The 27932-nt window shown below is 39.3% G+C and overlaps 1 protein-coding gene across 9 annotated transcripts; it reads right to left on the reverse strand.

The window, feature by feature from the left end:
* Nucleotides 1-1930: 1930 nt before the first annotated feature.
* On the reverse strand, nucleotides 1931-27932 carry LOC118576676 (zinc finger protein 54-like). 9 transcript variants are annotated; one of them, XM_036176889.1, is made up of 6 exons: nucleotides 27681-27932; nucleotides 25023-25113; nucleotides 22760-22886; nucleotides 20184-21101; nucleotides 13159-13248; nucleotides 10915-10976 (listed from the first exon to the last, which is right to left on the reverse strand). In XM_036176889.1, the coding sequence occupies exons 2-5, from the start codon at nucleotides 25050-25052 to the stop codon at nucleotides 13235-13237; spliced, it is 1089 nt and encodes a 362-aa protein (XP_036032782.1). In that variant the 5' UTR covers nucleotides 25053-25113; nucleotides 27681-27932; the 3' UTR covers nucleotides 10915-10976; nucleotides 13159-13234. The 9 variants fall into 9 exon arrangements, with proteins under 9 accessions (XP_036032779.1, XP_036032775.1, XP_036032777.1 ...); XM_036176886.1 differs by lacking the exons at nucleotides 22760-22886; nucleotides 25023-25113; nucleotides 27681-27932 and adding exons at nucleotides 1931-3753; nucleotides 5492-5618 and having other exon boundaries at nucleotides 10893-10971; nucleotides 20982-21044; XM_036176882.1 differs by lacking the exons at nucleotides 20184-21101; nucleotides 22760-22886; nucleotides 25023-25113; nucleotides 27681-27932 and adding exons at nucleotides 1931-3753; nucleotides 5492-5618; nucleotides 15029-15390 and having other exon boundaries at nucleotides 10893-10976.

Below are 27932 nucleotides of genomic sequence, written 5' to 3' on the forward strand. Positions count from 1 at the left end.
CCTTGGTGAAAGAAGTCTTCTAGTGCAGTTGGTAGTAATACAGAGACTTAAAACTATTCAAAAGATACTAACAATAAGCAATTTTGTAAGAATGGGAAATTGCCACGTCATCATGGCTAAGGGCGCGTCCCACAAGTCTCCTTTACCTCCATGAAGGTCTACTGGTAGTTAATCTAAGTGTGGTAGTTTGAATGTATTTGGCCCACATAAGCTCATAAGCAGTGGCACTATTAGGTGTGGTCTTGTTGGAGGAAGTGTGGTCTCGTTGGAGAAGGCTGGATGACACACACCTTTAATCCAGAACTTGAGGCTGGAAGGGCACACCTTTAATCTGGGTCACACCTTCTGTTGGAAGTATGTCACTGTGTTGGTGGCCTTTGAGGTTTGTTTCTGAAGCTTCCCTCAATGTGACTGTCAGTCAACTTCCTGTAGCCTCTTGAGTCAAGGTATAGGACTCTCAGCTCCAGCACCAAGTCTGCCTGCATGCTGCCATGCTCCCCACCGTGATGGGCTGAACCTCTGAAACTGTAAGACACCCCCCCCACCCCCGCAATTAAATATTTTCATTTATAGGAGTTGTCATGGTCATGGTGTCTCTTCACAACAATAAAAAACCAAACCAGGGTTGGGGATTTAGCTCAGTGGTAGAGTGCTTGCCTAGCAAGCGCAAGGCCCTGGGTTCGATTCTCAGCTCCAAAAAAAAAAACCAAACAAACAAACTAAAACAGGAAGCTATATCATTTTATTTTAACTCAGAGTTAAATTTCCCGTTTTCCTTCAGTACTTCAAAATGATTTCCCCAATGCCCTAATTTCTTTCCCCAAGACTAAGTGCCTCTGTTTTGGAAATTGCTGTTTAAACATGATTAGCCTTGAGATCCACCTTCCTCAGCCTTCAGAGAGCTGGGATTAAAGGTATGTGTTACCATATTCTTAGCCTTTGGCGATTTCTAAATTGTATGTCAGCATTCCAGTGATGTCACATTCACAGCCTGTCTCTTTAGTTAATCACCTTGATATTTATACGATTTGACTCTAGTATAAAGATTTTGAAGGTGAATAAAAGGTAAGAATTTAACAGCTTTTTCTTTCATGATGGATTTTCTTTTATCTCTGCAGTTTCAACACTATGTAAAAGATCTGTCAAATTCAATGCATTTGAGGGGTGTAATTTCCAATGAACAGCAAGATATGGGGATTACACATGGTATACCTTTATATGGTTTCTCAGAATTATGAATTTGATCATGTACAGAACAATTAAAGGAAAAAAATCAAATGCTTTGTCATGTGCTTTGTTACTTTATCATAATTTTTTGGTTTTTTGTTTTGAGACAGGATTTATGTAGTCCTGGGTTGTCTTGTAACTGAATATTCTACATATTGATGTCCTCCAACTCACAGAGATCTTCTTGCCTCTGCCTCTTGAGTGTTGGAATTAGCGGTATATATCACCTTGCCTGGAATTATTATAAATGTTTGGATGTGGAACAAGATAAATATTTTTATCATAGCTTTTAACAGGGGCTGGAGACATGGCTTAGTCATTAAGAGCTCCTCCAAAGGATGGGGTTTAAATTCCCAAGACATACACAGCAGCTCACAACTGCTTAGAATGTCAGTTTCAGGAGATCCAACAAACCTTTCTGTCCTCTGCATGCACCAGGCATACATGTAGTGCATAGACATATTTTCAGGCAAAGCACAAATAAACATTAAAAGAAATAAAAAGCGCCAAGCGGTGGTGGTGCACACCTTTAATCCCAGCACTCGGGAGGCAGAACCAGGTGAATCTCTGTGAGTTCGAGGCCAGCCTGGTCTACCAAGTGAGTTCCAGGAAAGGCACAAAGCTACCCAGAGAAACCCTGTCTCAATAAACAAAACAAAAAAAAAAAAAAAAAAAAAAAGAAAGAAATAAAAAGCTTTTCCCACTTTTACACTTGTAGAGTTTTATTTTAATATACACTCTAGGATATTGTTTTAAATGTAAACGTTCATTAAAGACTTTCAAAATGTTCTTATCTATTTCTATTTTGTATACTGTTGTGATTTGTAAAAGAGAACACCAGAAAATGCTATGTCACATTATTTACAACAGTGTGTTTCTCTTCAGTATGAATTTTTTGATGTCTTCTAAGATTCGACATCTGGATAAAGGAAAAGCCACAGTCTTTGCATTTATATGGTTTCTCTCCAGTATGAATTTTCTGATGTGCTTTAACATATGAGCGCCTAGTAAAAGATTTGCCACATTCCTTACAATTGTAAGGTCTCTCTCCAGTATGAACTCTGCGATGTGTTCTAAGATGTGAGTCCTGGGTAAAGGACTTGTTACATTCCATACATTTGTAAGGTTTCTCTCCAGTATGAATTTTCTGATGTGCTTGAAGAGTTGAACACTTAGTAAAAGATTTGTTACATTCTTTACATATGTAAGGTCTCTCTCCAGTATGGACTCTCTGATGTATTCTAAGATTTGACCGCTGGATGAACGATTTGTCACATTCTCCACATTTGTAAGGTTTCTCTCCAGTATGAATTTTCTGATGTTCTCTAAGAGTTGAGAACTCAGTAAAAGATCTGTCACATTCCTTACATCTGTAAGGTCTCTCTCCAGTATGAACACTCTGATGTCTTTTAAGATGTGAGTACTTGGTAAAGGATTTGTCACATTCCACACATTTATAAGGTTTCTCCCCAGTATGAATTTTCTGGTGTGTTCTAAGAGTTGAGTTCACAGTAAAAGATTTGTCACATACCTCACACTTGTAAGGCTTTTCACCAGTATGGATTCTGTAATGTCTTTTAAGATGTGATAATTCAAGAAAGGGCTTACCACATTCTTTGCATTTGTGAAAATTCTCTAGAGAATGAGTTTTCTGATGCCTACTCAGTGATGAATAGTGGGGAAAGGATCTGTCACACTCATTGCACTTGTAAGGCTTCTCTCCAGTATGGAGTCTGTAATGGCTTTTAAGGTGTGAAATCTGATGAAAGGCCTTGCCACATTCTTCACAACTATAATGTTCCTCATCAGTATGGATTTTCTGGTGTCTCCTGAAACTGGAACAGTGGGCAAACAATTTGTCACATTCCTTACATTTGTAAGGTTTCTCTCCAGTATGCAATTTCTGATGGCTTTTAAGTGCTGATAACTGAGGAAATGACTTTCCACATTCTTTACATTTGTAAGGTTTCTCTCCAGTATGAAGTCTCTGATGTGTTTTCAGATTTGCACACTGGTTAAATGATTTGCCACAAAAGTTGCACTTGTAGGGTTTTTTTCCAGTATGAATTCTCTCATGTACAGTGAGGCTTGAAGCAGTGCTGAAGCATTTCTCACATTTCCCACATTGGTATGGTGTCTCTCCAATGTAGATTGGTTGTTGCAAAAGACTGTATGCAGCGCTGAAATAGTCATCATATTCTCGCTGCCTGTGTTCTTTCTTTGTAGTGTAGAGTCTCTGATCTTGAGTAATGTTGGGACACAAATTTGAAGATTTCTCACAGTCTTTAGATTTGCAAGGTTCTTCTCCAGTGTGCACACTTTCATGTCCGTCTGGGTTTGATGAGTCAGTAGAGGCATCCCTGTGATTACTGCATGTGTAGTTATTAGAGTTTTCTGTAATTTCACTTGTTCCATAAAGTGCACATGTGGAGGGGTCATGAAGCACTTTGTCAAGCTTATTATAGTGAGAATATTCCTTTTCATTATTTACGTGTTGATGGGTGGGATCACATTTGCAATAGTTCTCTGAAAATGAATATAATTCAGATTAATAGGTTTGTTCCAATAATAAACATATGATAAATGACTGTCTCACTGAGTTCTCTTTTAAGTGAACTTGGAACTATTTAGATTAGAGCTCCCAGTAGTTGACATTTTTCATTCACTGTAATTGTATGGATTCTCACAAAAATAGCATGACAGCCTTTAAGGTCAGTGATTTATAACAGATATCTCATCTTTATTGAAAATGTCTAACTTAGAAAAACATGGGAAAAATAATTGAAGGTAAGTAATTAGCTTTGGGATAGAGATCACTAAGTGATTATATTTATAATACATATTGATATTTTAAAATATTTTTCTGTGAAATTGAATCAATCAAAACCCCATCACAGATTCAGAGTATTTGTACTTACTAAATAAATGGCCCAATTCCATTTAAGATTAAAGGCTTATTAAAAGCATCAAAGGGGGTTATTTTATTTTCTAAAACAAGGCATTGGATTCTTCAAACGTAATGGATGCAAAGACAGAATTCTGCCAGACATCTGAGGCTCTAGATAGTTTGAGGCAGAGCTGTCATGGGCAGCTATTGCTTATTTCTATCCTCCACTGTCTGAGCTCCACACACTGCTGTGGTTCTTAACTTTCCTCATAGGGTTTTTCTCAAGTCCACTGTACACCGACTCCTGAGATTATTTCCCAGAAGGGTGTCTGTGTATTCTCCACTGGGAAGAAAATGAAGGATATAATATGAAGATATGCATACAAGAAAGGCAATTACAGAATAATCTTACTTTGTGGGTTCACATGAGGTAACAATTTGTAAAATTATTCCAATCTGATGTCAGCATAGTCAAATAAAACTGCATTTTGTATTAATATTATATCACCATAACTTAGGCACAATAAGACACAACACGTTCTAACAGTTATTACAACATAGAGGATGCACCCTAGGGCCAGGACAGTCTACTAAGTTAAGAGATCAGATATCCTTTTTTTTTTTTTGAGCTGAGGATCAAACCCAGGGCATTGCACTTGCTAGGCAAGCGCTCTACACTGAGCGAAATCCCCAACCTCTAGAAATTTTTGAAGTAGAATTGAATCTAGTCAGAGCATGCTCAGCTCTTGCTTTCTCTTTCACTTGATCCCCTCACTGTTGTCCTGCTTATTCTGTAGCCCACCCTGGTTGTGGCTACTCTCTCCTCTCCACATTCCAGGGCAATCTCATTTGCTCTGAACAGGTGACCAGGCCTATCTTGCCTATAACAATCCACGTGGTCTCTGAGGTAGCCCATGACCCATGCTAGCATTTTTAGAAAGAATACAGATGTCTAACACAGTACTGGGCTCAGTACATGAAGAGAACACAAAGTAGAGGAATTAACGACTTCCTATTGCTATTTCCTGTCAGCATGTACAGCATATTTAGGGGGAATTCTCAGTTTGCACATCTCTCATTTTTCCCACAATTAAACAATGTAAAATGCAGTGATGGACATGGACCTTTAAGATAGTGGTGGAAATATTACATGCTACTGAGTTCATGAATGCATCTTGGAACCTAAATGAAGGGTGTATGACACCTTGAAGATGTAAAATGGAAAGAAAAAACTAAATACCACAAAAAGTTCCCTTCCACTATCAAAATTTCCCATTCTCCTGTGATTTCAAGGATAGCTTAATGGAGAGTTTACAACCTATGAAGTCAGTACATACAAAGGATGAGTTAGGAATTCTACAAGCAAAATGTTCTCACCCACAGAGACCAGGTTGCTGTAATTCTCCAACATCACATCAATGTACAAAGCCCTCTGAGCAGAGTCCAGGCATTCCCACTCCTCCTGGGGGAAGTCCACAGCTACATCCCCGAATGTCAACAGACCCTGAAACAAAAGAATATGGTTTGTCCACATACTACCTGTAAGTGCTTTCCTGGACATAAGGAGTCGGAATGTGAGTGAAGATAATTACTAAAAAAGATGATTTCCAATACAGTCAAATTCTATAATGAATGTTCTAACTCCATGAAAACAGGATGAAACAACAGTCTTACAAGCAGTATACATGAAGGAAGAAGAAATACATTTAAGGTCTGGACACGGTTATCTATTATGGATGCTGTTTATGTTACACAAGGTCACAGCAGACATGTCTCAGAAGGAAAATTTATGATGAGGAAATGTGCTTTAACTACTGTACCTGGAGATCATGTTAAAACACTCACACAAATCAATCCTGTTTGTACTTGGGCCTTACATTAATCTATCAGTTGGGATGTTTAAGTCTAGGTCCAATACCACAACATTAAATAGCAGAGGGTTAGGTAGGGAAGATAGAATTCATGATTGACTTTATAGACAAAGAGATTTGCTTTTTTTCCCCACAGTAAAAAGGATACTAACAGCACTGCATACTGTCAATTTTAACATTAATAAATAAGATCGAGTACTCTAAGGAATTAATTTTATAAGAATATGTAGGCCACTGTGAGGCAGATAAAAAAAATCCAAATCCGCCACATTTGATACAATCTAAAATTTTCCAAAGCATATGCCTAAATCAATATAGGCAATTTTAGAAGTTTGAAGAATATTTCACTTTACTCACAAAGCATAATAAAAAAGAAGTTAAAAAAACATAAAATAATGTTTAAGTTATAGGTAAGCATGTACATGCAAGTGTAGATGATAGCATTCAGACCCACTTCCTGGAATTCTGGCCAATAAGCAGATGATACCCTGCCCCACCCAGCGTCCTGATGGTCCTGATGTCATCAAAGTAGAGCCCACTTTAACAGAAAACTCCTCCTCTTCCATTTCTCTCTCTCTCTCTCTCTCTCTCTCTCTCTCTCTCTCTCTGTCTCTCTCTCTCTCTCTCTCTCCCCCCGAGACAGGGTTTCTCTGGGTAGTTTTGGTATCTGTCCCGGATCTCGCTCTGTAGACCAGCCTGGCCTCGAACTCATAGAGATCCGCCTAGCTCTGCCTCATGAGTGATGGGATTAAAGGTGTGTGCCACCACCACCTGGCTCCCTTGCTCTCTATTCCCATGAGGTGTGAACCTCCACTCTCTCCCTCCCTTCTCTCCTTCTTCCCTCCATTCCCTTCTCCCTTCCCTCAATAAAATTTTCCACATGGATGCCATGTCTGCATGATGTCAGTAACCTTCCACCATTCCATGCTGCAGCCCTCTTCTGGATGGTGTCTCCCTCCCCACCAAGGCACCTTGGCCCAATCTGCTGAGGCCTCCTGTGCACCATATCATAACAGTATAAACTGTGGATGCATTCAGAAGTTGGGGGACCTGCTTGACTCCATTTTGAAGGCAGGAGCCATTATGCTGGGTTTTTTGTTTGTTTGTTTGTTTGTTTGTTTGTTTTGTTTTTTAAGATTTATTTATTATGTACACAGAAGAGGGCACCAGATCTCATTAAAGATGGTTGTGAGTCACCATGTGGTTGCTGGGAATTGAACTCAGGACCTCTGGAAGAGCAGTCAGTGCTCTTAACCTCTGGGCCATCTCTCCAGCCTTGTATTTTTAAAGTTAAGTCCTATTTACTGTGAGAGTTGAGTTGCTCTGTTTCCTGGAACCTGACTTTCTCCAACCCATGGCCTCGATATACTTTTGACAATTCCCTAACCTTCCCTTACCCCTCCCTAATCACATAGTGACCATATGACGCTTTTTTAAAGGTTTTTTTTATTTCCTTATTGCCCCATTGTCTCCTTTCTGTAAACTTCTCGCGATTTTACTCCTTAAAAAGTGACTAGGAGGTGGATTTGGTGCTGCTCTCTTTAACCTGAGGTAGGAGGCAGTTGATGGCCAGCTGTTGGGTGCACCCCAATAAAAAAAATCAAGCTTGCTTCAAATTTGGCTCAAATTAGGATAATGGTCTTATTCTCAACACTGGGATTAACAAACTGACATACATTTCCTGTGAGTAAACAAACGAATATACTAAATTCTGCAAATTATAGATACTTCCAGTGCTTTGCAAATATAAAAGAGCACAGAAGGATGGCTCAGGAGAAAATCTGGGCTACTGTGTGTGAATTTTGTAGTCATCGATGTGTTCTTTTTTAGTACTCATGCTGTATTGTCTAGCAGATTTTACATTAGTAGTGTCTATGATTCTCCTGTTATTCCCATGAGAGTGCAAAGTGGTGACATACTCTGTCTGAGCCATGAATCAAGGACAGAAATGAAAACCTCAGGTCAGAGCCCATTCCCCAAATCTCCACTTGAAAACACTGCAACCTCAGCACAGGGGAGTAGAGGCATGACTCTCACAGGAACTGACTAGAGGAAAGCAATCATGAGGAATGTTCTTTCTGCATCAAATGTGATGGATTATGCACATCAATCAGTCAGTGTCCTCAAAATATTGTTTTTGATGCATTCCATGTAATGCTTCCTAATGAGTTCCAGACAGTAATGGCTACACAGTGGGATCCTGTTTATGCAATTTAAAAAAGGAATAAAATGCTGAACTCAAGCCAGGTGGTGCATGCCTTTAATCCCAGCACTTAGGAGAAGAAGATATGTGGAACTCTGTGAGTTGGAGGCCAGTCTGGCCTACAATGCCCCTTCTAGAAGAGACAGGGCTATACAGAGAAACCTTGTTTCAAAAAACAAAATATAACAAAAAACTCAAAACACTAATAGCTCCAGTTTGGCAAGTTACAACTGAGCATTCTAACCATGTGTGTGATGTAAGTAGCAATTCTCCTGAGACAAACAGATAGCAGGTGTCAACAAATATGTGCAGACATCATCATTACCATGATATTAAACACCAAAGAGAAATACAAGTAGACTACTACAATCTGAATCTACACTCAAGAACATCAATCTCATGGTATGATCAAGCCACATGTGACAGCCATGTTCAGCACTCTACAGTGTGCTTAAACATTTAGTATTAGAAATTAAGTATTATTTAGCATTAAGAACCAAGATACAAGTCTCTTTTAATTCCACACATTTCAAAGATGTTGTGGAAATTTATCTATGTATTTTGATATGCATTTTTATGAGCATGATTCAAAGAAATGGGACAGATCCCACCAATGGAGCCTACATGACACATGGACCCTCTCACTCAACTGTATATAAGGATATAGTCCATTCTCTACAGATATTGGGCATCCACATATATTTTTGTTCATGGGTCAAAGTGGAAATATTTTCAAAATTAAAGGTCATAAGTTCACATGAGGTATTTGCCCTGGGAGGTGGGAGGGATAATCTGGGAAGGAGGAAAATGGAGAAAAGTGATATAGGTGTGGATTTACGGAATTATAGTATAAATCTGTAGTTATAAATACAGCCTAGTATGATTATAAAATCAGAAAGGAGGATGACAGAACTATATCAAAAATGATCATAGAGGACCCAGAAAGAAAACCGTAACTCTATGCCTACTTAGTATTTGACAAAGAAGACAAAAAGGTACATTACAAAAGCATGGCCTCTTCAACAAATCGTGCTGGCCAAACTGGAGAATGAAATTAGATTTTTATTTTTCACCTTGTACAAAATCCATTCAAAATAGATCAAAAGCCTTACTTAAAACCTGGAACACAGAAACCTGGAAAACACAGGGAATACCCATGAGGATACTGGGATGGGCAAGGCCTTATTGATTAGAAAGAACACCACCAGCATAGGAACTAACCCAAGTATCAACAGAAACTGTGAGCAGAGCACACACACACCCCACAGAATGGGAGAAAATCTGTACTAGAGACACTTTGGATAGGGGCTCATATCTAGAATTTAGAAAAAAATGAAGGAAATTAAATTACAAGAAAATAAAACTGCAAATCAACAAATGGGCAAATGAACTGAATAGACACTTTGTGAAGAGAGAAACACAAATGTCCAATAAACATTCAATAAAGTGTTTGGGATCCCAAAAATGAAATTATGGAAAAGCAAAGGCCCTGGGTTCAAGCCTCAGCTCAAAAAAAAAAAAACTACTTAGAAATACTGCTTCACCCAAGGCTGAATGGCTGTTATCAACTAACCTGACAACACATGTTTGAGGGGATATGGAGAGAAAGGAGGCCTTATTCACTGATGACGGAGGGGATGGTGCAAATGAATACAGCCATTATGAAATCAGTTTGGAGATTACTGAAAAAATTGAAGAGGGAACTTACATATGACCCAGCTCATGGTCATGTACCCAGAGAAGAACACAGCCCACTCAGAGCTATTTATACCCCATGTTTACTGCTGCTTAATTTACCTTAGGAAAAGTACTGGAATGAAGTTAATTATATAATAAATATATGAATGGATAATGAAAATTGTACAAAATAGAATACTATTCAGCTGAAGTGAAAATGTAATTAAAAACTGCAGAAAAGTGGATGGATTCAACAGTGTTACCCTAAGAGCTGGGGCCGGTGTCTCAAGCCTGGAGGTAGAGACAGGAGGATCACAAGTTCAAGGCATGCCTGGACTACAAAATAAGTTCAAGACTACCCTAGAAACTAAGAGAGACCTTGTCTCATAATAAATAACTAAATATTAAAATAAAATTTAAAAAATAGGACTGGTCCTATAGCTTAATGATAGTGACTGCCTGGCATGCATTAGGCTCAAGGTTTATTCTTCAGTGCCTAAAACAAATAAACAACAACAATAAAAATAAATGGATGGACTCCGAATGTGTAATATTAAAGAGATCACATAGTGTCAGAAGGAAGAAATCACATTTTCACTTACATGAAGAATCTAGCCAATCACATAAGTATGGAAACAATGGAGGAAAGAGAAAAAGGTTAAATTACCAGGGACTGAATGCAGGTAACGAACACCAGCTACGAAAAAGGATGTAATGCTAATTGCTTTTTCCTTCTAATCCTGTCTAATCTTGGTGGTTGATAAGTACATCAAACTATATTCAATGTGAAAATATAAAATCCCACGAGGCTGCAGAGCTTCTGTTTCCCTACAGCGATGCTAACTGCAGAAAAGGACTGAGTTGCATAGTCGTTGGGTCTGCTTAACTTCAGCATGTGATGTTGTTGTTTGTCTATTTGCATCTTTTTCATAATAAAATTTTTTAAATTACCAGAAGCAGAAAATTAAAGGCTTTTAATACATGAAAGTATAACATATTTAGAAAAAGAGCGGAAATGACCACTGACCTGAGACATGTTTACTGGAGAATCAGCCATTTCCTACTGTGTCTCTTCTCTCTTTCAGGAACAATGAATAGATGACATGCTACCCTTTCAAATCAGGGGGTCAAGAAGGAAAAGTTAATATTAATACTTAGAGCTGTTAGGGAACAGTGTCAAACCACATGGAAAAACCCAAGCAACAGAATTCTATCACATGTCAGGTCAATGATCTCAAAGACAGGAGAGCAAGGAAAGACATTTGAAGCCTAAAGAGAAAATCATCATCAAGCATCTTGTTGCACAAAGAAAATTACTCTCTTAAAATTGATGGAGACATAAGTGCATTTCAAGATAGTCAGCAATTAACACACTTGATTTCGCTAAAGCAGCACTGCAGATAATAAATAAAGGTAAAACATACACAGGAGAGTCAGAGAACATGGGAAATAATAACTCCATGAGAACACTGGAAATAATAAATTGCATGTGAAGAATAGAGAAATACAGGAGAACTGGAGAGTAATCATCTATGGGCAAGACAGCAAATCACTATTTCTTAAAAAGAAGACAGAAGAATACCAATAATCCAACCAGCAAGAACATAAAAACAAAATCACAGGAAATGAAAACACCATGAACAAAAAAGCTAGCCACACTGGAAATCAAAATAGAGAATCCTCAGTTAAATAAACAAACCCTCAAGTGAAATAAATTCATCACATGACCCAGCTGTTCCATTCCTTGTTATATTCTGAAAGGACTCAACATCTACTCCAGATACCTGCTCACCCACGTTCACTGCTGCTCTACTCACAACCTAAATGTCCTTCAACTGAGGAATGGACAGTGAAAGTGTAGTACATATACACTGTCGGATACTATTCTGCTATAAAGAAAATTGAAATCATGAGCTTTGCAGGTACATGGATGGACTTAGAAGAGAGCACTATGGGATGGGGGGAGTAATAGAGAGTAATGGAGAGTATGGAACCTGTGGTCTGAAGGGGAAAATGGAAAAGAAAGTGTGGGATTTTAATTATGGACAATTACGGAGAAGGGATGTCTGAAACCATCATAAGGAATCATACTATTATCCATCTACCAAATATGCCTATAATACATATAAGTGTGTGCATGCAAATACAGTTAGAGTATAAATAAAAATTTCTTATCTGGGCTGGGATGATGCTCCTCACAAGAGCCACAGATTATCTAACAAAATCAGCAACACCAAGCAAGAGAAGCTTGCTTTGAAGTAACTGGTCACAGCTGTCCAAGAGACTTCCACATCATTATACACTAGTACTGTTGCCCTTCTCTGCCTCCCAGACATAGAAGGTGGGTCCCTGTTGTTGATCAAGCCAAGCACTTCAGACAGAACCCAGAAAATTCCAGATGGAACTGACCTTAGACCCTCCTCTCTGGGGACTAGCTTTCATAGTACCAGAATGCAACATTTCAACTTCCAAAGGAGGGAGCCAGTCTACAGTCCAACCCAGACACTTATGAACCATAACAAAGATCTGCACTGCATGATAGCCCCAAGGGTACAAGAGTGGCACACAGACCTTGGTGGTAATGAGCAGCTTATATATGGATTAGGACCCTCTCAACAAGAGGGAAAATATGTCTGGTACTGCAAACCTAGCCAGTTTCCCTAGGGCTAGTAAAGGCATGGATCTTGGAGGAGAAGATTCTACAACCAGTACTTTACTAAACAAGCATAACCCTTAATTACATTCTAAATATTTACACTAATTCCCAACAGACAATAGCAGATATCAATGCGAAGACAGTGTAGACACAGTTTAACAGTCTGTATATGTACTTCCTGATTCTTCATCAAAACACTGTTGGCATTATTTTCAGGGACGGAGACAAAAAAAAAACCAAAAAACAAAAAACTAAAAGGTAGAGAATATACTAGAATACCAAAGCTCAAAAATTCTGAAAACAATAAATAAACCTAGAGGTATTAATTATCATCATTTTATAATACATTAAAACAAAGAACTGAAAATCACTCAATAATGGTATGAGAACATGATCTATGGTGAATGAATAAGCATCACTCACGTGCATAATCAAATAAAATTTTATTTGACTCCATTATCAATTATTCTGTAGAAATCTTCTCATGCCTACATTAGGATAATCCTGAGAATTTTCTCCTCAGTGGAAGTCTCCAGAATTATCTCTAGAGAAACTGAATATGGCAAAACTGATTTCATGTCCCACTTCACATTCACTTGATCCCCTTTCCACTCCTTCACCAAGGTCTCCACCATACCTGGATCCTTAGCTCCTGTCTCCTCTCTCCTTCCAGGTCACTTTGTTCTGATGCACAGGTGAGCAGGTCTGGATGGTCAGTTAGTTAGCCCTGCACATGAGAAAGAGATTGTTCAGGAAGTACCTGGATTTCTAACACAGGACTGTGCTCAGGAGTTGAGGAGAAAACTAAATACAGGATTATAAAATGATTTCCCAACTGTCCTGCAGGGTCAGAATCCTGAAAACAATTAGAAAGCATTTTTAGTTATTGTAACTTGAATGCCACTTCCAATCACAGCTCAGTCAAAACTCAGAGGCAAAAACGGTACTGAATGATTGGGAAGAGAATGTTATACACTAGTGAGGTTCTGAATCGATCATGGACCAATAATGATGAAGCCTTACACCTCTCAAAGGGACACACACGAAGAAAGGAGAAAATTTCTTGAAATTTTTCTTTTTTCATCTAAGGATTTCACTATTCTCTGTGAGAAGTGATACTCATTCACACAGAGATCACACACTTGCAGCACAAGTTGCCAAGAAGCCTTGAGGAAACCTATGCCTGGGACATCCATATGGCCTTTGGTGAAAAAATGGGCCAGGGACATCAGTACAGACCAAGGCAGTGGTAGGACCATGGATCCAGACATGGTTCTTGGAAGCAGCTGGGGCTGGGATGTCACCATGGACCCAGGTGGCAGCAGAAGCCACAATACTTTTTAATTTCCTCTCCCTCTCTCTCCCTGTCTTTCTTTCCCAAATGGTTTATCTGTGTAGCCCCGGCTTTCCTTAAACACACACTGTAGACCAGGCAGGCAAGGAACTTCAAGATCCACCAGTCTCTGCCTCCCCAATGGTGGGATTAATGAATGGAGTGTGCCACCACCACCTGGCTTAAAACGCCTTTACGAACTGTGAAAATACTATGATCTGATACCATAAGACAGCATATTGTGCTTTTCCAGGCCCTAAGACGCTGCATTAAGGGGAGGGGATAGGGCGTGGGAGGAGGGGGGACTGGGGAATCCATGGCTGATATGTGCAATTAAATTAAATTATAAAATAAATTTTAAAAAATTTTAAAAATAACTCAGCACACACACACACATACACACACACACACAACCCACACACATTTTGTATTTCATTGTCTATTTTTTTCTTTGTATTTTTTTTTTCTTGTTGTTTTATTGTTCTTTGAGACAGGGTCTCACCAAATAGCCCTGGCTGTCCTGGAACTCACTACGTAGACCTTGCTGGCCTCCAAATCACTGCAATCCACCTAACGCTGCCTTTTGAGCGTTGGGATTAAAGGCCTGTACAGCCAGGCTTGGCAAAGACACTTCAGAATGCTGTATTTACATTGCATATGGCTCAGATGGAAAATTAATGGTGAATAAAATTTTACTTTTAAAGGTTAATGTTTACAACCATACTTGAGGAACTCGCAAAAAAATATACTTTCAGATTCAATGAAATTTGCAGGCGTTCCGTTCATGATTAATATCTAAAAGTTCATGGGAAATTCAAGTCTCCAGGTAAATGTGCCCCTCTTTGGAATAAGGAAGCAGTATAACAGGGGAGTTAGTATGGATGATTGTCAATTTCAAGAGCTTTGTTGTTTCCACCATTGCAAACAGGACCGCGTTTGCAAATATCAACAGATAAAGTGAAATATCCTACTCAATTACTCTTATTAGGATATTTTGGCATCAGAAAATAATGGGGGGGGAACAGGATTGTTCCAGTTATTATGATCGAAAATTTACCGATAAGGGAAAGAAATCCACAGCAGAACTTCAGAGCCGGCTTCCTTAGGAACAGCAGAGAAACTGCTCGCACCCCGGTCCTTCCCTCCCGCGTCCCAGCCCCGCAGCTCCTCTGACCTGGGAGGTTCCAGGGCCGCCGGGCTGCGGTTCCCGCCACTGCGCTGTGACTGTGACTTTCCCAGGCCGCCCGCGCGGAGACTGCGGCTCCGGGAGATTTCGTGTCCCCGCGACACCCCGCCGTGTCCTCCGTACCCAGGTCTGCACCACTCGACTCCCCGCAGTGCAGGTCCCGAAGCAAAAGTGGTTGGCACTTCTGGCTTTGGCCCACAATTCAACTTCACAGTGCTCACACAAATTTAGTCCCAGCTTCCGTTTACATCACGCCTCTAATCCCTCCCATTCTCCATCATTCTTCTCCACAAGCCAGTGTGCTACATCCTCCCAACCTCCGTTTCCGGGTGAGTGCGCCCCCCCCCCCCCCATCGGGGACCGTCCCTCCCACTGGGTCTCAGGCTGCCTTCCACACAGCTCCAGCTGTCAGCTGCCCTGGACCCGCTCTGCACAACCGCCCAAGATAACCAGCTAAATTCAGATGCGAGCGTCCCACCGCAAACACAGACATAACAAGTCAAAACCAAACACAGCAACTGTGCCTTGGGGAGTGACATTTCAGGAGCTTGGATTTTGAAAAGAATCAAGGGAAGCCACTCATAAGCCCTTTACTAACAGGTCAGGGCTGAGCTCATCCCGCGCTGCGCTGCTCTCACCACTTGATGGTGGTCTTGTATTACTAACTCGAGAACAAGTTTATCTTCTGTGACTCATGCTAAAGGTCCTTCTAGATAAAACAAAGGAAAGAATGTTTAATGCAGTGGCGAATGCAGACTATTGGCTGCCCCAGATGTAGAAAACAAGAAAGGTGTGTGGTCCCAGACATAAAAACATCAATTACACCACCTCATCTATGGCTCAGGGAACATTGAGGAAGAGGAGGAAAAAGGGAATAAGAAGGGAAAGAAGAGGAAGAAGTAAGACATGCCATTCCCTAGACTCCTGTTACACAGCTGTTGTAAACAGTAACCAACAGCAACTGTACTGACCTGCGTGGACCTCACACTAGACCACAAGCAGTCTAGGAAAGGGAAAGGCTCACAGGGCCACCTTTACCTCTCAAATGTTGACTATGGATGGATTGTAGAAGAATCACTGCCTTTAGCTGTAGTCCTCTGCTGAGCTCCAACACAGCTCCGAACCCACAGTCTCACATGTGGCTCTGGGTAATCTCAGTGGGTTAAAAAGCAAAATGAATTGAAGAAAACAATTTCTCCAATGGTAATATGTATCAACCACCCCTCCTAACATGTTTATTACTTTCTTACCCTCTTGGTTTAAGGACATTAGAAGCCAAAAGTGACCAGGGGGGAGTCTGAGCTTCCAGATCAATGGAATGTTTGTTTCAGATCCTGGCAGGAACTTAAATTATGTGGAACCAAAACTTCTAGAGCAGCTGAACTTAGAGTTGAGGGAACAGAAAGCAAAATTTTCCTAGTAGGTCACTAGGAATGATAGTAAGAGGAACTATCTTTCCCATTCTCTTCCCATGCTTTCTTGGACACCTGGATCCTGGGGAAAGGAGAAACCATATAATATGTTGGACACTGATTCTAAGCATATACTACCTTCTGGAGAACCCTGCCACAGCCCTCCAGGCTGCTGCCACCTAATTGGCCTTGTAACTGTTTCTTCAAAAAGCCATTCCTTCTTTCTATATGGCCAGCTGCTTCAGGATGGTAGAGAACATGGTAAGACCAGTGGATTCCATGAGCGTGGACCCAGTGCTGCACCTCTCGTCTGTGTGAGACCTAGTTAGCCCAGCTAGCTTGAATTCTTTTAACTTTAATGTTCATCACAGCTGAAACAAAGCTTTGAAAATAACTTAAGACTAAGATTTTTTTTTTTTTTCAAATAGCTTTGAGGTGAAAAACTCAAGAATATAATCTAAAGTTTTAGAAAAGCACATAGTTGAATGAGGAACTCTCTTTAAGGTCAGGGAACAAGAACAAAGCAGCCCAATTATTACTAGCTGATGCACCATTCTTGCTGGATTGGTTGATGACCAACGGTGATTATTAATTCCTTACACCCATTTTGCCCTCAATCTCCTGATATAAAAAACTATTCATGAGTAGGTATATAATCTAAAGAGTTAAAGTAGAACTGACTGATTCTTTTTCACATATAAAAGTTTAGGTTTCTGATTCCTTTAAGATTCCATATAAGATCGCCTTTCAATATAAATAACAAAGTAATTGGTCCTTTCTTTGTAACTGCAAAGTGCAGCCTGCCAGTAAAAGGCCTAAGAAGAACACTTTGCTTTCCCACTCAGTTAACCTATAACAAGTTGCTTGGTTATAAATGTACATGGGTTCTTGGGAAAATTTGTTCTACTCCTGGAATATGTAAATGTTTAAGAGGGTAAAGTGTCTGGTTGTTTACTGTTTGTTTTGTATTCATTGTGATCATTCACTTGAAAAATGGAATGTAACCACATTGTAATTTTTATATCACCTAAAAGATTTTGTGGGGTAGATAAGCTATAAGAAACAAAAACAAATATAGTTAAAATGGGCTAGAAGGAAACCATGAAGAGTGAGAGTCAGAAGGAAACCATGAAGAGTGAGAGTCAGAAGGAAACCATGAAGAGTGAGAGTCAGAAGGAAACCATGAAGAGTGAGAGTCAGAAGGAAACCATGAAGAGTGAGAGTCAGAAGGAAACCATGAAGAGTGAGAGTCAGAAGGAAACCATGAAGAGTGAGAGGCAGAAGGAAACCATGAAGAGTGAGAGGCAGAAGGAAACCATGAAGAGTGAGAGTCAGAAGGAAACCATGAAGAGTGAGAGGCAGAAGGAAACCATGAAGAGTGAGAGTCAGAAGGAAACCATGAAGAGTGAGAGGCAGAAGGAAACCATGAAGAGTGAGAGTCAGAAGGAAACCATCAAGAGTGAGAGTCAGAAGGAAACCATCAAGAGTGATGAGAGTTTGAATGACTTAGAAGGATAAGAACAAGAATGAGAGTTAGAAAGAAAATATCAAGAATGAAAGAAGGAAATCACCAGGAAAATAAAGAGAATGGAAAAGAAGAATAAAGAAAAGGTCTGAAGGAAAACGCCAAGAGTATGTGTCTTTTTCTCTAACCCCTTAAATAGAAAAGTCTAGTACATGCCGATGCTGTGGATTTCCCTTTGAGCCCTGTGCTACTGAGGACTGGCACCTCAGGCAGAGATACTACCTCCTCCAAACAGCTTGTCTGGTCTGGTCCAGGCAGCTTGACTGCTGTCTGCCTAAAGGCCGGTCTGAGCATCTTCTGTGTAGTTCAACAGTCTGACAGTGCAAGCAGTCCTGATGGATTATATATGCTTCAGGCTGGGGAGACCTAGTGAATCTTGCCAGTTTCTGTGACTTCCCAAAGCTATTAAGACGTCCATCTCTGAGCGTAAAGAACTTCTCTGCAGGACTGAATGTATCACCTCCCCCTAGAGCAGTGTCTCTCAACCCCTTTGTCACAATCCCTTTGGGATCCCATATCAGGTATCCTACATATGAGATACTTACATTACAATTCATAACAGTAGTAAAATTACCACTATGAAATAACAAAATAATCATTTTATGGATGGGGGGGTCACCACCACATGGGGAACTGTATTAAAGGGTTCCTGTATTCTCAGGAAGCTTGAGAACCAGTGCCTTAAAGCATCCTGTTCCTTTACCTTGCTTTTCATGTCCCATGTTTGAAGGAGATTCCTCCAAGATGGAAGGATTTAATCTCAGAGAAAACTGATACACAATAACCACTCCTGGGCATGACTCCAAAGACTTGCCATTTTACCAATGAGCATTTGCCCATCATGTGCATTGCTGCTTTATTCACTATATCTAGAAAATGGTGACAACATAGATGTCCATGAACTGAAACATGGGTAAATAAAAATGTGATACTTATCTATGTAACGCAGCATAGTGTTCAGGTGTAAATTAAAATGGAAGTATGAAATCTAGGTATACATGTAGGTAACTAGAAATTATGACCAGTTCAAATACCTAGACCCCAAAAGTCAAACATCACATGTTCTCTCACATATGTGTCTAAGCTACAAACTTTGTTTCATGTGTTCAAGTAAGACTACATGTAGAAGCCAGGAATCCTGAAATAGACAATTAGTGGGGAGAAAAAGATAGGGTGGATAGCAGAATATAGGTAATATGAAAGTAGACATTAGGAATCCTAGGGGCAGAATGGTTCAAATATGTAATGCATATGGAGAAGAGAGGGGACTGCTAAAAGATCAACCAAGGTCAACTTCATGAGATGACCATGAAGAAGCTATATGGGAGCCTACCATTTTGTAACACAAGAGATGTGACTCTACTATGAAGATTTTGAAGGTGAATAAAAGGTAAGAATTTATCAGAGTGGTTTTTTAATGATGAATTTTCTTTTATCTCTGCACCTTCAGAAACATGTAAAGGACTTGTCAAATTCAATGCATTTGGGGAGGTATAATTTCTAATGTACAGAAAGACATAGGGATAAGGGATGTGTTAGTCTTTGCATTTGTATGGTTTCTCTCCATTATGGATTTTCTGATGTCTCCTTAAACCAGAAGAGTGGGCAAAAGATTTATCACATTCCTGACAACTGTAAGGTCTTTCTCCAGTATGAACTCTTCGATGTGTTCTAAGATGTGAGTCCTGGGTAAAGGACTTGCCACATGCCATACATTTGTAAGGTTTCTCCCCAGTGTGAACACTCTGATGTCTTCTAAGATTTGAGCAACTGGTAAAGGATTTGTCACATTCCTTACATCTATAAGGTCTCTCTCCAGTATGAACTCTCTGATGTCTCCTAAGACTTGCAATATGGATATAGGATATGTCACAGTCTTTGCATTTGTGAAGTTTCTCTCCAGTATGAATTTTCTGATGTGCTCTAAGATATGAACAGCTAGTATACGACTTGTCACATTCCTCACATTTGTAAGGTTTCTCTCCAGTGTGAACACTCTGATGTCTTCTAAGATCTGAGTGTTTGGTAAAGGATTTCTCACATTCCTCACATCTATAAAGTTTCTCCCCAGTATGAATTTTCTCATGTGTTCTAAGAGTTGAGTTTAAGGTAAAGAATTTGTGACAGACCTCACATTTGTAAGGCTTCTGACCAGTATGGAGTCTGTAATGTATTTTAAGATGTGATAATTCAAGAAAGGACTTACCACATTCTTTGCATTTGTGAAAATTCTCTAGAGAATGAGTTTTCCTATGCCTACTCAGTGATGAATAGTGGATAAAGGATCTGTCACAGTCATTGCACTTGTAAAGCTTCTCTCCAGTATGGAGTCTGTAATGGCTTTTAAGGTGTGAAATCTGATGAAAGACCTTGCCACATTCCTGACAACTATAATGTCTTCCAGCAGTATGCATTTTCTGGTGTCTCCTAAAATTGGAATAGTGAGCAAAGGATTTGTCACAGTCCTTACATTTGTAAGGTCTCTCTCCAGTATGCCTTTTCTGATGGCTATGAAATGCTGACAACTGAGGAAATGACTTTCCACAATCTTTGCATTTGTAAGGTTTCTCTCCAGTATGAAGTCTTTGATGTGTTTTAAGACTTGACCACTGGGTAAAGGATTTTTCACAAACTTTGCACTTGTAGGGTTTAATTCCAGTATGAATTCTCTCATGTACAGTGAGGCATGAGGCAGTACTGAAGCATTTCCCACATTTCTCACACCGGTGTGGTGTCTCTCCAATGTAGATTGGTTGTTGCAAAAGACTGTATGCAGCACTGAAATAGTCATCATATTCTCGCTGCCTGTGCTCTTTCTTTGTAGTGTAGAGTCTCTGATCTTGTGTAATGTTGGAACACAAATTTAAAGATTTTTCACAGTCTTTAGATTTGCAAGGTTCATGTCCAGTATGCATGCTTTCATGTCTATCTGAATTTGATAAGTCAACAGAAGCATCCCAGTGATTACTGTACCTGTAGTTATTAGAGTTTTCTGTAGTTTCACCTGTTTTATGAGGTGCACTTATGGAGGGGTCATGAAGCACTTCGCCAAGCTCAGTACACTGACAAGACTCCTTTTTAGTCTTCACATGTTGATGGACAGGATCACATTTGCAATAATTCTCTGAAAATGAGTATAATTCAGATTAATAGGGTTTGTTCCAATAATAAGCATGTGATAAATGACTGTCTCTTTAAGTTCTCTTTGAAGATAAGTCAACCTGCATCTATTTAGACTAGAGTTCCCAGTACTTGACATTTTTCATCCAATGTAATTCTATGGATTCTCACAAAAACCATATGACAGCCTTCAAAGGTCATTGATTTATAGCAGATATCTTTATCAAAAATCACTAACTGGGAAAAGGATGGAAAGAATAATTGAGGATCATTAATTAGCTTTAAGGTACAGCTCACTGACTGATTGTCTGCATCTTTAAATATTTCGTCTCAGAAATTAATGAAGGAGCGTTTATTCCAATCCCAAGTTCACAGTGTTTTTACTTTCTAATTGATTAGCAATGAGAAGTACTGACCAGACCCAATTCCATTAAAGATTAAAGTCTTAATTAAAAGCATCACAGGATTTATTTTTCTCTCTAGAAAATCAGACGAGATCCTTCAAAAGTAATGGATCCAAAGACAGTATTTAGGCAGACATCAGAGCCTCTAGATCCTTTGAGGCAAGGCTGTCATGGGCAGCTGTTGCTTATTTCTAACCTCCATTGTCTGAACTCCACACACTGCTGTGTTTCTTAACATTCCTCACAGGGTTTTTATCAAGTCCACTCTATATAATAACTCCTCAGATTATTCCCCAGAAGGGTGTCTGTGTATCCTCAACTGCAAAGAAAATAAAGGATGTAATACAAAGATATGCATATAAGGAAGGCAATTACAGAATAATCCTACTTCATGGACTCACGTTAGATACAAATTTTGTAAAATTATTACAATATGATTTCAGCATAGTAAAAAAATACCCTGCATTTTTGTACTAGTATTAAGTCACCATAATTCAGGTGTAATAAGATACAATGCCTTCTAACAGTTATTACAACAAACAGAATACATCTTGGAGCCAGGCACTACACTAAGTTAAATGATCAGGAATCCTTTCAACTGGAATTGAATATGGAAAAACCATTCTTGGCTCTTGCTTTCTCTTTCATGGAAGCCTTCACTGTTTTCCTGCTCATTCACGAGCCCATCCTGGTTGTGGCTACTCTCTCATCTCCACATTCCAGGGCAATCTCATTCTTTCCTGGCAGGTGATCACCCCTTACCTCCAATAAATAATCCACATGTTCTCTGAGGCAGCCCATGACCCATGCTAGAACTTTTAGAAAGATTACACAAGTGTAAGACAGCACTGCACTCAGTACAGGAAAACAGAAAGCAGAGGAATTTAGTCAAGATTTCTCAATTGATATTTCTTGTCAATTTTCTTAGTATATAGTATTTTCAGTTTGTATATCTTGAATTTTTCTCACAATTAAAAGCATATTAATTGCAATAATGGACATTGAGCTTTAAGATATAAGTGAAAATATATGCTACTGAGTTTATCGATGAATCTTGGAACCAAAATGAAGGATCGATGATAACTCTGACATGGAAAATGGAAAGAGAAAACTAAATAGCATGGAAAAGTTCTTTCCTACTACTAAACTTTGCCTTGTCTCTGTTGGTTTTTTCAGGTCAGCCTAACAGATTTTACATCCTATGAAGTCAGAAGAAACAAAAGATGGGTTAGGAATTCTACAAGCAAAATGTTCTCACCAACAGACACTAGGTTGTTATAATTCTCCAACATCACATCAATGTACAAAGCCCTCTGCGCAGAGTCCAGGCATTCCCATTCCTCCTGGGGGAAGTCCACAGCTACATCCCCAAATGTCAACAGACTCTGAAACAAAAAAGTATGCTTTGACCATGTGTTACCTGCAAGTTTTTTCCTAGATATAAGGAGACATAATATAGATGAGGAAAGATAATTACTCAAAAAGATGATTTCCCAATAGTCACATTCTATCATGAATGTTCTAACTCTATGAAAACAGAATGAAACAACAGTCTTACAAGCAGTATACATGAAACAGGAAATACATTTAAGGTCTGGACATGCTTGTCTATCCGTTATGGATTCTGTATTTATGTTGCACAGCATCACAGCAGACATATATAGAAGGAAAATTCATGATGAGGAAATGTGCTTTAAATGCTGTAGCTGTAGATCATGGTAAAAGACTGACACTGAATCATCCTATGTGTACTGGGTCTTACATGACTATTCTAACAGATTCAGTTGGGATGTTTAAACTCTAGGTCCAATGCCACACCATTAATAGCAAACGGGTAGGTATAGAGGACAGAATATATGACTGATATTATAAACAAAGAGTTCTGGTTTTTTTCACAATAGCAAGGATTGTAACAGCAGTACATACTGTCAATTTTAACATTAACATATAACATAAGTAGTCAATGGAATTAATTTTATGTAAATAAGGCCACTACGAACAGATAGAAAAACATGCATCAGAATATTTGATATAATCCAAAATTTCCCAAAGAATATGCATAAGCCAACAGAGACAAATAACAATTTCAGAAGTTTGGAAGAATATTTCACTTCCCATCAGACAAGTGATAAAAATGGAGGGAAGTCCAAAAACACATAAAAAATGCTTAAGGTATATCTATGAGAATCTGTACCAGTGGCACTTTGAAAAGGCTCATAGCAAGAACTTACCAAAAATTAAATTAATAAAATACCAAGGAAGTAAAACTGCAAATCAACAAATGGCCAAATGAATTAAATAGACACTTTTCAAAGACAGAAACTGAAAAGGCCAATAAACTTTGCAAAAGCATCCAGGATTCCAATAAAGCCACCGTGGAAACGCAAATTAAAACTACTTGGAAATACTGCCTCACCACAGGCAGAAGGGCTGTCATCAACTAACCTGACGACAAATGTTTGAGAACATATAGAGAAAAAGGAAGCCTTCTTCACTGTTGAGGGAGGGAAGGGTGCAAATGAATATAGCCATTGTGGAAACGGGAGATTACTGAGAAACTGAAGAGAGAAGTAACAGATGACCCAGTTCTTTCACTCCTGGCAGTCTACCCAGAGAACAACACACCCCACCACAGACATTTATACCCCATATTTACTACTTTTTAATCACCAACAGGAAAGTACTGGGATCAAAGTCATTATCTATCAACAGACCAATGGATAATGAAAACTGTATGAAATGGAGAACAATTTAACTGAAGAGAAAAATAAAATGAAAATGTGCAGGAAAATGATGGACCCCAAATGTATAATATTAAGTGCAGTCGTACACTTTTAGAATGAAGACACTACATTTTCGCTAATATGACAAATCCACCCAATAATATATGTACATAGAAACAATGTATATGTGGACACAGTATAACATGGAGAAAAAAGAACAGGAAAGGTTAAAATATCACGGACTGAATGCAGGTAATGAACACCAGTTATGAAAAAGGATATAAAGCTAACTGCTTTTCTTCTAATTCTGTCAAAGGTTTTTGGGTTTTAAGTGGTGGATAAATAAATCAAAATATTTCATTGTGAAAATACAAAATATAGCCGGGCGGTGGTGGCACACGCCTTTAATCCCAGCACTCGGAGGCAGAGCCAGGTGGATCTCTGTGAGTTCGAGGCCAGCCTGGGCTACCAAGTGAGTCCCAGGAAAGGCGCAAAGCTATACAGAGAAACCCTGTCTCGAGAAAAAAAAGAAAGAAAGAAAGAAGTATTTTATTAATTTAATAAAATATCATGTGAGGCTACAGAACTTCTGTTGCCTACAATGATGTTAACTGCATAAAAGTACATCGAGTTGTATAATCTTTGGGTCTGCTCAATTTCAGTGTATGACTTTATTGTTTGTCTGTTTGCAGCATTTTTCATAATAAAAATTTAAAAAGTATCAGAATCAGAAAATTAAAGGCTTTTAATACATCAAAGTATAACATATTTAGATAAAGAGTGGAAAGGACCACTGACCTGAGACATGTTTACTGGAGAATCAGCCATTTCCTACTGTTTCTGTTCTTTGAGTTTCTCTTTCAGGAACAATGAATAGATGGTCGCTTCCCTATCAAACCAAGGGATCAAAATGGAAGAGTTAAAATTAATACTAAAAGCTGTTAGAGAACAATGTCAAACCACATGAAATACCCAAGCAACAGAATTCTACCAGGTGTCTAGTCAGTGATCCCGAAGCCAGGAGAGAATGGAAAGACATTTGAAGCTTGATGAGAAAAGTACCTTGTAGCACAAAGAAAACTGCTCTCTTAAAACTGATGGAGACATAAGTGCATTTAAGATAGTCACCAATTAACACAATTGATTTCACTAAAGCAACACTGCAGATAATAAATTAGAAGCAAAACATACACAGGAGAGTCAGAGAATCATCCATGAGAACATGGGAAATAATAAATCCATAAGAACATGGGAAATAATTTCATGTGAGGAATAGAAAAATACAGAACTGAAGAGATTGCCCATCAATGGGCAATACAGCAAACCACTATTTCTCAAAAAGGCAGAAGAATACCAATAATCCAACCAGTAAGAACATAAAAAAAAAAATCATAGGAAATGAAAACACCGTGAACAAAAAAACTAGCCACCCTGAAAATCAAAATAGAGAATCCTCAATTAAATAAACAAACCCTCAAGTTAAATAAATTCAGCACATGACCCAGCTGTTCCATTCCTTGGTATAGACTCTACACCCTACTTCACAGATTTGCTCACCCATGTTCATTGCTGCTCTAATCACAACAGCAATAAAATATATACAACCTAAACTTCCTTCAACTGACAAATGGATAGTTAAAGTGTGGTACATATACACTATGGAATATTATTCAGCTGTAAAGAAAACTGAAATAATGAGCTTTGCATGTAAATAGATGGACCCAGAAAGGATCATATTGTGTGAGGTAACTCAGACCTAGAAAGACAGACATTGCATGATTTCTCTCATAGGAAGTTCCTAATTCCAAATGTTCTGATGTGAGTCCACAACCTGGAGTGACTGCAGAAATTTAAAAAAGACCACTGTGGGGTGTCAGGGAGTAATAGAGACAGAGTAAGAGGGACCAAGTAATCTGAAGGGGAAAATGGAAAACAGGGGTGAGGATTTAACAATGGAGAAGGGATAATATGAACACAGAAGAAGGAGGGTAAATAACAATAAGGATATCTAGGAAATTCATAAGGAATCCATCTATTCCTTGACTATTATCCATCCACTAAAAAAAAAGTAAGCATATACCTTTAAAGTGTAAATGAAAATCTACCAATTGCAGTGATGATGGTCCTCAGAAGAGCCATAGAATTTCTAACAAAATGACCAATACCAGGTGTAAGAAGGCTGCTTTAAAGTTGTTGGTCACCGTTGTCCAGGAGACTTCCAAACAGTACACAGTATTTCTGTTTCCCATGGTTCCCTCCCAGAGGCAGAAGTTGAGTCCCTGATGTTCAAGAAGCCACACACTTCATGCACAAAGCCTAGAGGACTCCAGATGGAACTGACCTTAAAGCTTCCTCCCTGGGGACTAGCTTTCATGGTACCAGAAGGCAACATGTAACCTTCCAAAGGAAGGAGCCAAACAACAGTCCTACCCAGCTGTGATACGGATAAACCACAACAATAATCTGCACTTCTTGATAGCCCTAAGGGTGCAAGAGTGGCACACATAATTAGGTTGTAACCAACAGCTTCTAATTAGGTTAAGACCCTCTCGAAAAAAGGGAAGCCAATTTTCAATTTTCAAATCCAGGAAACCCAAGAACAAAAAAAGTCTAACAGTTTGGTCATGTGTCCATGGACAGAATGCTTTTCTTGGACCAAGAAGACAAAAGACTATTGCAGAGATTTTTTTCTGACATAGATGAGTTATCACAAGAATTCAAAAGATGCTTTCTAATATTATTCTATATTATAATGCTTTCCAATTTCTTTCTTGTCTTCTATTTCCCCCTGAAACAGGGTTTTTCTGTGTAGTGCTGGCTGTCCTTGAAGTCACTATGTACACCTTGCCAGCCTCCAACTGACTGTGGTCCACCTGCCTCTGCCTTCTGAGTGTTGGGATTGAAGGCCTGTGTCATCATGCCTGGCAAAGACACTTTTCAGAACGCTGTATTTACATCCCAGTGTGCATACGTCTCAGATGGAAAATTAATGGTGAATAAAACTTTACTTTTAAAAGTTCATGTTTACAAGTATACTGTGGAACTCGCAAAGAAAAAAAAAAGGACTTTCAGATTCAATGAAATTTGCAAGCATTCCTTTCATGACTATTATCTAAATCTCAGCGAATTCAAGTCTCCAGGTAAATGTGCCACGCTCTTGATAGGGAAATGATACAACACGGAAGTTAGTAAATTTCATTTTACACAAAGAGTATCGTGTCTGCATATCTCAACAGATAAATTTTAATAGTCGATTAGATTATTTTTACAAGAATATTTGGGTAATCAGAAGATGAGTTTTAAAAAAAGAAACAGGCTTATTCCACAGGATCTAAAACACACCAAGGGAAAGATATTCACAGCAGAACTTCAGAGCCGGCTTCCTAATTAACAGCAGAGAAACTGCTCGCACCCCGGTCCTTCCCTCCCGCGTCCCAGCCCCGCAGCTCCTCTGACCTGGGAGGTTCCAGGGCCGCCGGGCTGCGGTTCCCGCCACTGCGCTGTGACTGTGACTTTCCCAGGCCGCCCGCGCGGAGACTGCGGCTCCGGGAGATTTCGTGTCCCCGCGACACCCCGCCGTGTCCTCCGCACCCAGGTCTGCACCATGAGATCCCCGGGGCGCAGGGCCCGGAGCAACCTCAGGAATGGGTACTCAGCACTACCGACTTTGGCTCCTCCCAATTTCTCCAGGCTCAGGTTGTGTCCCAG

Source organism: Onychomys torridus, unplaced genomic scaffold (assembly GCF_903995425.1).
Source record: "Onychomys torridus unplaced genomic scaffold, mOncTor1.1, whole genome shotgun sequence".
Taxonomy (NCBI): Eukaryota; Metazoa; Chordata; class Mammalia; order Rodentia; family Cricetidae; genus Onychomys; species Onychomys torridus.